Raw genomic sequence first — 15,060 nt, forward strand, 5'->3', positions numbered from 1 at the left:
CAAGAACAGAAGGAAATAGAAAAGATACCAAAATTAAATTAGGGCCCCCAACTAGAGCAGAAGTTAGGCTAGCAATAAAGCAAATGAAGAATGGCAAGGCTCCTGGAATGGATAACATAAATCCGGAACTAATTAAAGCTAATGTGGAAACTTCCATTGATCTCTTACAACCTATGTTAGAGAAAATATGGAATGAAGAAAAAGTTCCATTAGAATGGAGAGAAGGTTTAATAGTAAAGCTGCCAAAAAAGGGAGATACAACTAACTGTAAAAACTGGAGGGGAATTACTTTGCTAAGTATACCAAGCAAGATACTATCGAGAATAATCTTAAATAGAGTGAAGGATGTTGTAGAATCAAGATTGAGGAAAGAACAAGCTGGTTTCCGCAGACAACGTAGTTGTGTCGATTTAATAAATACTCTAAGAATAATTCTGGAACAAAACAATGAATGGCAAGCCACCTTATATCTTACGTTCATCGATTTTGAAAAGGCTTTTGACTCACTAAATAGAAGAGTCATGTGACAGACACTAGCAGAATATGGCATTCCAACGAAGGTATTAAACCTAATGAAAGATATGTACGAAGGTTTTAGGTGCAAAATCCTACATGAAGGGCAGCTTACAGAATACATAGATGTTACAAATGGAGTGAGACAGGGCTGCATTCTATCTCCGACAATATTTCTGCTAGTACTAGATGCAGTTATGAAGAAAACGATGGGTTGCAGGAAAAGAGGAATACAATGGGGACTCAAAGATAGACTAGAAGATCTAGATTTTGCGGACGACATCTGCTCATTATATCAAAGACTTGGCGACATGAAGGAGAAACTAAAAAGACTACAGGAAGAAGCAAAGATAGCAGGACTCACTATTAATGTGAACAAGACTAAAGAAATGAGAGTCAATACAAGAGGAAAAGAAAAATTGAATGTTTGTCATGAGCTGGTTGAACAAGTAGAGTCATTTACATAATACAGAAATATGTCTTATTACGAGAAAATTGAAGAAATTTGTAAAGAAGCAAAATTGGTAAAATATGTAAAAATATGCTTTATCAAGTTGGTCTACTTCAGATGATTTTCATCAGATATGTAAAGATCTCGTCCCAGTACACGATCTGATGCCAAATAAAAAATATGTTATAACCAAGTCCTGGGCCCTAGTCATAAGCATTGATTAGAATTTGCATTGGTTCAGACCTCAAGAACTGATAAACAAAATGCGCTATTATAAGTAGACCTGCAGCTTTATTGGTACAAGTTATAATACACTGCTCTCCATAAATTAAGCAACAAATGGTGATCATCCAATAGAATCAACAACAAGGCCGGAGGGTGTACATATTTTATTTGTAACGAAAGAAACAAGTGTCCCACGCCTTACAGAACAGAAGAAACACAAAACAAGGTACACTCGTGGGCAAAAGAAATGAAATGTACGCATGGAGCATCACAGGTGGTAAACGTTGGAGACGGAAAGTGACCATTATCTGACACTAATAAGGGATATGATCACCGCGCGCAGCAATGCACGCCTCACAACGCCGCCGCATGCTGCCAATAAGGTTGTCCACCAACTCATTGGGTATGAGAGTCCATTGTTGGGAGAGAGACAGTTGAAGGTCTTGGAGTGTTTGTGGAGGGGGCACAAGACCAGCGAGACGTCTCCCCAGAGCATCCCACATGTGTTCAATGGGGTTAGGGTCCGGGGAACGGGATGGCCACACCATGCGTTGAATATGGTGTTCGTCCAAGAACCGATCGACTAGTCCTGCCCTATGGGGACGGGCATTATCGTCCTGCAGAATGAAGCCCGGACCTCGTTCTCGTGCGAATAGTTCCACATAACGTGCAAGGACCTCATCCCTATAGCGCTGACCTGTCATGGTGCCACGTGGGAGGATATAGAGGTCAGTACGTCCACCAATAGAAATGCCACCCCATACAAGCACACCTCCACCACCATATCTGTCCCTTTCAACAATATTGGAGGGATGGAAACGAGTTCCTGCCTCTCTCCAGACCAATCGGCGTCGCGAATCACTGTCCAGTGAGAATCTGGACTCATCAGTGAAGAGAACGGACTGCCACTGGTCCAGTGTCCAGTTCACATGTTCTCGTGCCCAACGTAAGCGGGCTGTCTTCTGACGCTGGGTGAGTGGTATACACAACACTGGTCTCCTGGCATACAACCCACCCTCGCGTAGCCGTCTGCATACTGTACTCGTTGACATAGGCCGTCCTGTGGCAGCAATAGCCGCTGCACGCACTTGGGTAGCTGTTGCGGACCTGTTACGCCGACTTGTCAAACGGATATATCGGTCATCCCTGACCGATGTCACACGCGGTCGACCTCCACTGAAACTCCGCGATGCATTTTGCGTTCTCTGGAACTTGTTCCATAACCTACTGACAACTGAACGATCGACATTGAGCCATCTGGCCACTTCGTCCTGACGCTGCCCTGCTTCTAGTCTACCGATGGCACGCCACGCATCAGCCAAATGATGCCTGGTTGCCATATTCGACCCTTTCCGCACACTTGATTCACCTCTGCACTCTCCAGATAGAGACACACACCTCTTCCGTGAACGCGCGTCTTCGACTCCAATACCTGGTACGCCAGAAATCCGTGCGAGGGCACGATGATCGCAATTTATGACTCACCTGTTTTCCCTAACGCATTCGTTGCTTTCTTTCAGCGTGCCCACCACTCTTCTTCTCTTTTCTCCAACTGTTTTCTCTTTTATCTCGCATTTTCTTGTTGTTGCTTAATTTCTGGAGGGCAGTGTACTTATCTAACACATCCTATCAGTTTAACAACTATAACAGAGTTCCTGCTTTTTATGTAAAAACATTTTCTTAGATATATCAAATTTCCAGATAATTCTGTAGTGTTTTCACTTACCCCAACTCTGTTTACACCTTAATTTTACGTTTCTCAAGGGACCGGGGTGAAGAAATTTAAAATTAAGTCTGAGCCAATGGTGATGTATTACTTAAAATTTAACCACTGATATCTGTAAACACTTTTCCAAGTTAAAAAAAAATGCCACACAATACTTCATAGAATTAATTCCGAAAAACTATGTAGAATTTAATTTAATTTTAGAAGGCCGAGTATTAGGATCCGAAAGTGACACCAACATAGACTAATACTTTCCCCAAATCTGAGAATCTTGGTCCAGAGAAATGTCCTGCAACACTTCCATAGTGTGTCAATGTTATGGAAACTACAAATTTCATATTTTTCATTATTTTTCTAACATCGTTGTGGGAAGACATGGAACTTGTAATACATTGGAAGTATGTGAAACTAGGACTATTCCCAACCAAAGCTGGTAGATTTCTATCATGTAATTCCAACAGTTTCACAGGTAAGCGTGTACTTCATTTCAGTATAATAATTTGCTATCTCAAGTTTCTTTCCCCAGAAAATGATAATTTATTAAATTTTTAAGTATTTTGAATTGTTACAATTTACAGGCTGAAGACAATGTATCCTACCCCCTTCCCCCACATATAATTCTGTGATAAGCTTTAACTTTTAGGTGCCCAAGCGTCTCGATCGAGACGCTGAGTCCAGGTCGTTTTGAGAGTTAGCCCCCTCCCCCCCCGCCACATATACGCCGAATTTGCAAAAATTTCATATAGTCTGAATCTCTGGTTTATTGCGCGTACAACGGTATATCACTCATCTCTCTAGTGCAATTAGCTTCCGAACTACACTCATTTAATTGAAACTCTGCATTTTGCTCAAAATCGGCTTGGGCAACCGAGGCTTACTATTGAAAAAGGGCTTGGGCGTCAAAAGGTTAAGTGGAAATTAGCCCTAGTTACTACATAAAGCATATTTTTAACACTTTAGTCGCAAATCACTGTTCAACTTGTAAAAAGTTCCATATCCATAAGTGTACAGCCTTTAATTGACATTGCAGGTTAGTGGGAAAACCGGCTTACGCACAGTTGAACAACGAGACTAAAATATGATGTCAACCATACTAGACCGATCATTAAAGAATCACATGGTGTATCCTTACCTCTACTTTTTGAAGATCTCCACTAATTCTCAGAGGTTTCTCTTGTTCTTGCTGTGGACCATCCTGGATCACGACCATTTTTGCACCAGACTTCTCTTGAAGAGTCTTTATTGTTTCACCTCCTTTGCCAATTATCAGTCCAACTTTGGGTCCTGGTACCATAATTTCAACCTGGGTGAGGACAAAACAATTAAAATCCTTTTTGATTCATGGCTAAATAAAAAAAAAAATGATGTTCTTTGGAAGATGGTGACTTCATAATTGTTCCTGTTCTCTGTTGCGAGAGTGTAATGAACTGTGCCTAATGTAATCTGTCCATCAGAATTCTAAACCTAATCTAAGGATGTACATACATACTTATTTGGACCTATTTCCAGGTTCCAGGAATTAAAGTAGCCCAATAACACCCGGGGCTCCTGAGGAAGAATGTGGAAAACAAGTTCAAAACATTGGACAGAAGAGGACGTTAAACGACAAAAGACTTTGAAGCACAAACGTTTTTCATACTTTTCAAATTATCTTATGCTGTTATGTGGACATTCATATTAAAAAGTGTTGATATACATGAAGTGTAAAAGAAAATTTTGAGCAAGAAATGAGGTGAAATAAAACACCCTCTCATATTTTTAGAGGTTACATGTGTACGTTCAGCTCATGAAACTGTACTTACAGGTTTGAAGACACTATTAGGCACTACCTGCTATTCGGTCTACCAGGAAACAGAAAACAAGATAATGAAAAATTCAGCATTCGGAGAGTGTGTCCTCTAGCATGTACACACGTGAATAAGTATTAGTTTCATTATGTTGAAAGGTAGTACAAAGTTGCCTGTGCATATTGTACTGTGCCATGAAGGAACATTTAGCGGATGTGGCAATAGGGCCCCACACATTGACCTCTTGTGATTTTGGAGGTGATCAGCACAGTGCTCCAACCACCTTTACGTCCCCCGGGGTACCCATTTATTGAGGCTGGGTGAGCTACAGAGCTACTTTCTGCTGGGACAAGGCCAGAGAAATTCCAACTGACTAGACTACTGTGGCTCCATGTTGAAAGGCATGTGATAATTCTTATTGATGGCAAAATTTGTTCATAATATCACTAATTCTCAATTCCAACAAAACAAGTAAAAAATGTTTTAATTAAATGTATTACTGTTTCAATTATGCTTATGAACAAGGTTCCCCCTCATTTTGCCAAGACTTTCAGGTTTTTGGATATCTTTTCAAAATTGCCCAGACCTTTCAATTCAACTTGATCCAATGGCGGACAGCAAATTTCGTGCAGCTCAAATGGGACACACTAGGAGTAGCCTTTTCGAAAATAATTTGATCCTGGTTAGATGTGTACTTTCCATGTCATATCAAATATAGATGAAAACTGAAGATTGCTGGTAAACCTGAGAAAACTTTTTTCTGGTCTTATTTGTACTGAATTAAGGATAAATGTAATATTTTTTTAATGTGCTAACTATAATCTATAAAGGCTTGCCAAAGTTTGTCCCTTTTACTTTCAAAAACCTTTATATCCATAATAATTTTAAAATTAGAATTTCGCAGTTATAGGCGATGTACAAGATATATCTGGCAGATAAAATTATTAGCAATGTTACCGATGACAGAAGAGAGATAAAGTGCCAATCCATCCCATCTCTATTTTCAAGAAATATCCGAGTAATGATAGTATTAATGATTATCACCAAAAACATATGCATAAATTATTGGTCATACAGCAGCAAGAAATCATAAAAGGGACGACCTTTGACAAACACTTATCTTACGTACTAAAATTAAATTACATACAGCAGACATCTTATCCCAGAGGAATGCTACAACTTACCAGTGTGCTTACCTGAGCATGATTGCCCATTCCTCCCATATCAGACATTCCTCCTCCTCCTCCTCCGCCACCGCCGCCACCTCCTCCTGGACCTTCCGTTCTACTCCGTTGATGTACAATATTCATTATAAGCTCCCGAGCATGACTGAAATATTAGTATTTATGAGTGAGTTAACATTCTTAGCACTATGAGAAGTAGAAAAAGCCACATTAAGATCGACAGTTTGAGGAAATACCAAAATTTACCTTTTGTTTGACGAGCTTATGGTATATGAATGGAACATCTGCTCTGTATATTCACAAGAAATTCAACAGGGAATTTCTTAAGTGTGCTGGAAGTTATAATATTTTGGTCTTCATATGCTCATCCAGAGTTAAAGAAAAACAGCCTGTGCAGCTAATTAAACAGCAGTAATACTTTTCATATTCAAAAGTAACAAAAATAAGAGGAAAACTACTAACAGATCTGTCAAGCATGTAAATCAAACCAATCTTATGTATAGAACAGCATATATTCCTTTTATGAAGCCACGATTTGAGCTAACAAATTTGGACAACAAACAACGGTGCTCAAATTATCAGGTACTAATCACTTGTCCTTTTCTTTGCAAAAAAAAAAAAAAAAAACAAGGCAGAAATTGCAAAGCTACCCTGAAATTGGAGAGGATTAAAAAAAATTCATTTGCATACTCACTCAAGCCAACCATCTTGTCCGGGACCCGAATGTCTTCTGACTGGACACCACCAAGGCCGGCATGTGGGACTGCTGCACCCGGTACACGAGGTTGGGCAGCCTGCACAGCCTGTGGTGGTGTCTGTTGGTTTTGCGTTGGTTGCGGCGTTGTTGCACCTTGTGACTGTGACTGTTGTTGTTGCTGCTGCTGTTGCTGTTGTTGCTGCTGCCTTAACACAGCCAATTGAGCACCACAAGGGTCATTCACTGCTGCTACCTTCTTGGCTTCAGGTTCTTAAAGGAAAACAGCAAATAAGCAATTAAGCTGCTGCCCTAAGTACGTACTAAATTCAGAATTAATAGTATTGAAAATTGAATTAAAAAATTTCGAGTGATCGATTTAAAGAATCAGATCTTCTAAAGTACTTTTCTTTTACGTAGCAGGTTGCTTACTTTCGTCCGAGAACTTATATGCTTGTGTTCCTTTAAATCTGAGTGCCCACACTGTTGACAACACACACATACATCAACACAATTTTGGAAGGGGGTGAAAATTTACATAAAAAATCACATCCTAAATGAATGAGGATGGTTGCAATTGCTTCACTTCCTGCCGAAATAAATGGTTTCTCCTTATAAAGGAGGGCTAATTTGGAGTTTCAATAGACACTTTTTAAAAAATTTAAAGATTGCTATATAGATAGCATCAGTAATGTAAAAAGGAAAAGAACTGCAGTAGTTTGGCAAAGAATGATAATTGCTTATGAATGAACCTCATGGACATGTTTGGTACAAACAAGATGTTATTCATATGGATTTTTTTGGAGTAAGGGTCAGAATTAATGCCCAGTACTACTGCACATTGATCAAGGATGACATATGGAATGCAATTCACAAAAATACTGAGAATGTTATCTGAAAATGTCATTCTTCATCATGACAATGCACAGCCCCACACAGTCAATTTGAATGCAACAACGCTCACTGAAATGCACTGGGAGGTTTTGATGTTATGTTCGTACACTCCGGACTTAGCCCTCAGTGATTAGATTATCAGTTTTGCTTGAGCTCCTTGGAAAGGCAAACAAGAGGGTAGAAATTGAAGAACGATGAAGCACTGACACAAAAGTTGTCCTGCAGTGGTTAAGACAGCAGTCAACTTCCTTCTACGCCCAAGGATTCAGGGAACGACAACTGTGGTTGGATGCTCTGTGGAAATACTTGAAAAACCAGCTTAGTATGGTGCTTGTAGGACTTTCCATTATTTCCCCTCGCAATAGAAATCTGGTCAACCTTGAACGAACCTAGTACATCAGAAATCAAGGGAATAGAGAAGGAACTAGGTATTGTCTGAAGTAGACTGATGCCACTCCCTCCACGAGGTTGTCTGCAAAATTTTAAATTGACACACGGAAGGATGTAATTTGGCATTTTGAAATGGTATTGCCACGCATTAGCAGCTCGTTCAGCTACAGATCAAGAAGGAACATTTCATAGGACAGTAACTAATTTCTGTTGGTATACTTGAATTTAAAAGTAAATTTGTCAGTTTTGGCTCACCGAAACAATAGGGATATTAGACTAGACAAAACTGATGAAAGGATACAATGCAGAAAACAAATCCCATGTACTGGCTGTGTTTTCATGTTCCAGAGCCTCCTTTCTTAGTGTGCTGTGGCATTACATAGAACTACCGGAATTTCATCTCTGTATAATGTGCTTGTTATGGAAAGAGGTCCAGCCTATACAGTCTGTTGTCATGGAAAGGACGTAAGGGTGATGGGGGTGTGGGGTGGCAATGTTTTATTGAGAAATAAGATTTAAAAATGCTATAATTGTGGTACAAAACAGTGGTGGGAAAAATGTTTCAGACTGTTCTGTGTGATAAATGAGAACAGAAGAATGTGTGTGTGTACATAGTTTGCATGAATTTCTTTAAAGCAAGGATGTAACAGACAACAGTGATACGCAAAAATGCAAGGCAAACACACAACCTCAATTGCCATGTTATGTGCATGTGAGATGTGGCAAATATTTTGCAAAAAGATGTGCACTTCATGGAAAACACAGGCATTTCATATTGTTTTGTGAATCTAATTGCATATTTTATCAATGGGGATGTCATTAGGAGCATGATCCTAAAAGTTACATCATATTTTGTACAATGCAAAAATTCAATCTAGGGCAATGCTGTAACGTTGTGGGTACATAGAAATTTTGCGTTGAATGATAATTTCAATAAATTAAACCATGGGTGTGACCAAGATAAAACTAATTTCATGTAATATGAGCTTTAGTTAGATTCCCGAAATAACAAATCAAAATATATAATTTGTGAAGGTAAATTGAGTATTAATCCATGGGAATATTATAGTTCACATGACCAAAGGAAATAAACTGTTCCATTAAGCATGTTCACAACATGAAATGGCCAACTTTAAGTTCTATTGGAACTTTCATTATTCCATATCAAATGAGCCCAATTTCCAAGACGAAATGCAGCAACTTGAGATAATATTGTCTTAAAGCTTGCCATTAAATAGGAATCAAAATGTAGCACAGCAGATTCACTTTTCCGTAAACAAAAGAATGTTGTGATCACATATACAGACGTAGAAACAAGGCAAGCGAGAAGAAAATTTGAATTCTTGCACAACCTAGTTTCTATTACAGATAAACAAAGAAAAGCTATGCTCTGACAATAGGAATGACCCAGACCCATGTCAACTATATGTTAACCAAATTTTCTTTAAACCGTTGTTGGCTTGCAAATGCTGAACACTGGTCAGAGTAAAAATCACAGTGTTTTGTTAGATTTGAGTCACCACCTACTTGGGCAAACCAGGCTATGTCTAGCAAGACCAGTAGTGGGTTGGGCTTTTTTCGCATCTGCTAGGTGCTGGTCTTGCTAGACATATCAAATACAATAGCCATAAAATTCAAAAGGTTCGAGTCAAACACACTACCCACACGCTCATAGACACCAAAATCAAGGAAACGCACGCCATAATGCACTTCCCGCACGAACTAAACATCGTTAGCGGGCAAGCGCACCATACTTGGATTCCACTACTGCAGCAGTTATCGCCCGGAAATAGCAGACGACGCACCAAGACGCACAGCGCACCTAACGGCAGCCAGAGAACTACGAACAAAAGACGCACGCCAAGCAACAGTGCAGCAAGTTCCAACGAGGATGGTGGCAGTGGCCACTGAAATTAATCGAAAAAGAAAAAACAGCTTTGCAGATAAAAGTGAGTACTAGTTTCTCCGTATTTATATACTACCGCGTCTCTCTTTTCCCAATCATGAATACAACAGTATGTTATAACTTTCCTGTCAGTTAAGTGAAAATTCTTTCTAAACAATTGTATCTGTTATTCACCTTGCACACAACATTTAAACTTTCAAGTAATATATACATAAGAAAGAATATAAAGAAGGCTGGCATAGTGGTGCCACATCAATCACCTTCATTCTTTCCTTTAACTAAAATATTTTTAACTGCACTTTTGTACCCTAAGGACTTATGCATGGAAAATTGAAACATTAGATAAAAACATGTACCTACACAACCTATAATACCAATGTGGATAATTAGAATTGTGGCAGTACACGTGATCTGCTTTCAACATATGGAGACTTAAAGCGACATTTTATGGAAAGCATATTCTAATTTTCCTCAATTTAAAATGAGCTTTCTGCTAAAACCCAAGTGATGCTTCCATGGCCTCTTTCACATGATAACACCACTCCCAAAGTGGGAAACAACTTTAATGCATAACTCAAATGAGACTATAACATTTTAAACGTCCATGACATGGGTATTTACGAATAAGAAATGGGGACATTTGGTAATTACAGGTCATAATATGCAAGTAATCACAAACATTAGAATTTTAATGGAGAATTCTATCGTAATATATTTGAGAGAAGAGCTTTTGCAGGTTTTTCGATACACAATGTACAGGGTCTCTCTAAATTAGTTATACAAAAGTAACCGTTAATTGTGAAGAAATTTATGTGCAACAGAAATGGTTTATACATCAATGAATACAATATACCTTCAAGTTTATTGTCGCACGTCATTTGCTTCCAGTTGCTAGTTTCAGACGCTGCCACTGGAGGTGTGAGCCTTTGCTTATCTGTCAGAGGCATATCATACCTGGACATGCTTGAGAATTATCTAATGTCACAATTGCGTGAAGATGTGGGTGCTGATTTGCATTTTTTTAAAGAAGTAACCGCCTACCTCAATCGTGAAGTACAGACTTGGATTGGTCGAGGAACGATTCCATGGCCACCTTGTTCGCCTGATTTGACCCCATGGATTCATCTATCTGGGGTTACATAAAGAAAGTGTATTTGTTCCCACCATCTTCCCAGCAACGTCGATGAGCTATGGGTCCGAATAACGCAGGCAGCTGCGACCATCGACGCAGACATGCTTCAAAAGGTTTGGCAGGAAATCTAATACCGCTGGGACATTTGCAGTGTGATGAAAGGATCACATATTGAACACTTGTAGAGAAAATATGAAGATATGCTGTATTCATTGATGTATAAAACATTTCTGTTACAAATACACATTCTTCACAATTAACTGTTACTTTTGTGTAAGTAATTTATAGAAACCCTGTATAAAAGAATAATTAATTTTGAACTATGTTCGTATCTATTTCATTGTGGAAAATATTTCTTGGAATCTATATTTCACTAAACCTAGGTAACTGTCAAGAAACAAACATCCTGTATGGAGGTACAAATGACATCTTCAACCTAATCCTCATAACTAGCCAAGCAGCTTACTTCAAACATTATGGATTAGCCCAACTCTATATCAGAAATTCTGGACTAGTTCTAGTTATTTCAGCAAAATTAGCAGCTAGTAAATATATTTTTGAATAAATGAAAATCGTCAGCATAGAAGACTGGATGAATATACAGCATAAGAGAAATTAGTAAATTAACAGGGAAAATTAAGCCTCAATTACAAAAATAAGCAGCCTTGTTCACAGCGAAAAATAATAAAGCTGTATGCACATTATCATGAATCCACAAAATTGGTATGAATAATGACAAAATTCCAAATAATATACAATATTCAAGCAAATAAACTTGAAATCAATGCACATTAACAATGCCCTTTAAACCTTATTTATTCCTAACTTCATTTCACAGATATTGGTATTTCTCATCAATGCCTCAATCTTCAACATGCTATTAAGTTTTCAAATTGGGTTAATAAACTTACAGGATTACCCCATACAACTAGATAACTTTAAAAACTACATACATAGCTTTCATATTATAAGTACAACAGTGTTACACATGTAAAACTAGAAGGGGGCAACAACATGCAATTACACAGCTTGCTTCAATAGAACATATTAGCAAAATACAAAGTTAAGACTTATTTAGTGTATTTTTAGAATTTAGAATTTAGAATTTCTTTATTCATGGGCGAAGTTCAGCCTGTGGCTGCTCTACCACTCAACCCGCAAAATCTACTACAATAAAACAAACAAAATACAATTACCACTATAACATACGAATTCCATTACATTTTCACTTTTCAGTAATTAACACACTAAAAAGATAAAAAACAATTTTTCTCATTCACACACATCAAAATGTTCATCTTGGGTTCGAATCTGATCATTTTTTGTTTTGATTTCAACGTAAGCATGCTGAATCTAATCATGTGTACTGAGGATTTGTCCTTGCTCATGTAGAAGTACTTTTGTTACTGCCCTTTTAAAGCTGTTATATGTCGCACACGAGGTATCATCTGGTGGCAGCGCATTCCAACAATATGCAGAAGCAGCTTTGAAGGATGACAGGAATATGGATTTTGAGAATCTGTCCAGATTAAGTTTCTTAGAGTGTCGAGTCGTGTAGTTGTGTATGTCGTGTCTAAATTGGAGTCTGTCGTATAAGTATGTGGGTGTTTTTGTTTGCAGAATTTTGAATATTGTGCAGGCCAGATGTAGTTTTCTGCGTCGCGTCATATTCAGCCAATTAACGTCATTTAAATAAGGCAGTATGTGATCCCTTCGTTTCAAGCTAAATGCAAAACGTATACAAGAATTCTGTACTTTTTGTGCAATTTTAGCATTCTTTTTTGTTAAATTAACACCGTAAACAACGTCACAGTAATCGAAAATTGGAAGAACTAGAGCTTGCATAAGGCGCAATTTAACATCAGTCGAAAGTAAGTGCGATGATTTATATAGTGATCTAAGTATACCATAAGCTTTTGAACTCTGAGACGTTACGTGGTTTTGCCAGTCAAGTTTCTCATTAAATATCACACCTAAGTTCTTAACAGTTGTGCAGTGTGGGACCCTCTCATCATTAATATTAATTGATAACCCATTTATTTGAATTTTATTTAAGGCAGCGCTAGAACCAATTAATGTAAAGCAGCATTTAGAGGGGTTCATTACAAGACCATTACGTTTACACCATTTGTAAATAGCATGAAGGTCACGGTTCAGGAGACCAATTGCTGGTTTTGCATTTTTGGGGTCTACTGGCATCATCAGCTGCGTGTCATCTGCATAACAATGAGGTACATTGTGTCGTACATTTAGGGGTAGGTCGGCGGTGAAGAGGGAATATAGAAAAGGGCCTAGAATACTTCCTTGCGCAACCCCTGAGGGTATCGTAAGGGGAGTCGATGTAGCTCCTGAGGGAAGCGTCACCGATTGCACTCGCCCAGTAAGGTAAGACTGGAACAATTTTATTGCTCCCGGCGATAAACCATAGTAACTCATTTTTGAAAGGAGTAGCTGATGAGATACAAGATTAAACGCCTTGGACAAGTGAAGCAACACCAAGACTGCAGCCTTACTTTCGTTTAGTGTTTGTAAAATGTCGTCTGTTACTTTCATGAGCGCCGTTGCGGTGCTGTGGGAAGGTCGGAAACCAGACTGTACTGCAGGCAATATTTGATTTTTGGTAACAAAACTTTCTATCTGCTTGTACACTGATTTCTCGATAACTTTTGATAAGACAGGTAATATACTAATTGGTCGTAAGTCGTTCATGTCGGTCACGTGTCGTTTCTTCGGTAAGGGCAGGATTCTAGCCTCCTTCCATGCAAGGGGAAAGGTGTTCTTATCTAACGAGAAATTTATCAAGTGAGTCAGAGGTGAAAGAATGTGTGGAAGAATTATCATTTTTAGGTTTATGCCGTCTGTGCCACAGGAATTGGAATGGATTTTGGACACGAGTTGTGCAATTTCTACTTCTTTGACGGGTCAAAAGAAGAAGGTGTCACCGTTTTCAGTAAATGTAGTTGTAAGGAAGCGTTCGCACTCTTCGAGGATGAGATCGGTTTCTTGGTTAGAGGGACTGGCGCTGTCAATAAAGTGGGTGTTTAAAAAATGCGGATCATTTAAAAAGTGTGGGACATTCGGCTCCACCTTTCCGTAAATGCCACATTTCTTTATCTCTTTCCACATTAATTTCGAATCATGAACGTTTCTATTGATGTGGAACGAGAGGTAGGCTTTCTTCTCCTATCTTATAACCGACGTGGTGAAATTCCGCAGTTCTTTATAATAATCCCAATGTGACGGATTGTTCGTCAGTTTATATTTTCTGAGAGCATTATCTCTAAGTTTCATTAATAGTTTGGTATTGTCGGTTACCCACGGTACTTTTTTCTTGGCTATTCGTGCAGTACGTGTAGGGGCATGCTTATCGAAAATAGTCTTAATACCATTATTAAGAAAGTTTACTTTTTTGTCAATGCCACATGCCACATGAACTTTGGGCTTGATGGTGATATGATTTGTAACTGTGTTATGAATCACAAAGAAAATTTTTATCTCAGCTCAAGTGTTTGCAAACGGCAAAACGCAGATAAGGCCGACACAACTTCAATTTCTCTCACCTCTGTGAGCAAATGTTTTTGTAAACAAGGAAAATGTAACTAACCCGTGAATAAAACTGTATAATTTATACCTTCCCTTACCGTGTGAAATAAAATTCTATTCTGTACATTACTTAAATATTTATTTGTAACCTAAAAAACAACCACGATCATTTCTGACAGCGTAAACAAAAAGGCAGCCATCTTCTCCAAGCATAGTTGCCAACTGTCAAAACGATAGAAAACTAAAAATAACGAAAATCGAGTAAAACGAAAATAACGTAAAAACGATAACAACGATTATAACGTAAAACTTAAATTACGAAAATCGAAAAAAGCGATATTTCTTCAGAACGTTGTTTCAATAAAGATTAATTTCATTATGGCGCTTGCCGCTTGCATCAATGCTAAAATCCAGTGTTGCCGTCAAGTAGGCACGTTAGCTCAGTTGGTTAGAGCCATGCTGAATGCTGATAACGCGGAGGTCGTGGGTTCGACCCCCATGCTGGCCAGGATATTTTTTTTCTCACCCTTCGTCTCGACTTTCTCTAAATCGCAATTATATACTTTGCTTATCGCAATATTCTTATAATGGACATGAAAAGAGCTGAATTTTCAG

The 15,060-nt window shown here is 38.5% G+C and overlaps 1 protein-coding gene across 1 annotated transcript in view; it reads right to left on the reverse strand.

The window, feature by feature from the left end:
* The window catches only part of LOC145987014 (uncharacterized), a 39,077-nt gene extending 28,345 nt beyond the window's left edge, over positions 1-10,732 (reverse strand). The window contains exons 1-4 of the mRNA XM_083121478.1: positions 10,624-10,732; positions 6,577-6,853; positions 5,887-6,031; positions 4,048-4,218 (exon numbers count right to left, since the gene is read on the reverse strand). Of these exons, the coding sequence (XP_082977604.1) occupies positions 4,048-4,218; positions 5,887-6,031; positions 6,577-6,853; positions 10,624-10,732 (702 nt within the window). The remainder of the gene's footprint in view (positions 1-4,047; positions 4,219-5,886; positions 6,032-6,576; positions 6,854-10,623) is intronic.
* Positions 10,733-15,060: the final 4,328 nt, after the last annotated feature.

This window comes from Lepisma saccharinum, chromosome 1 (assembly GCF_977018435.1).
Source record: "Lepisma saccharinum chromosome 1, izLepSacc3.1, whole genome shotgun sequence".
NCBI classification, from domain to species: domain Eukaryota; kingdom Metazoa; phylum Arthropoda; class Insecta; order Zygentoma; family Lepismatidae; genus Lepisma; species Lepisma saccharinum.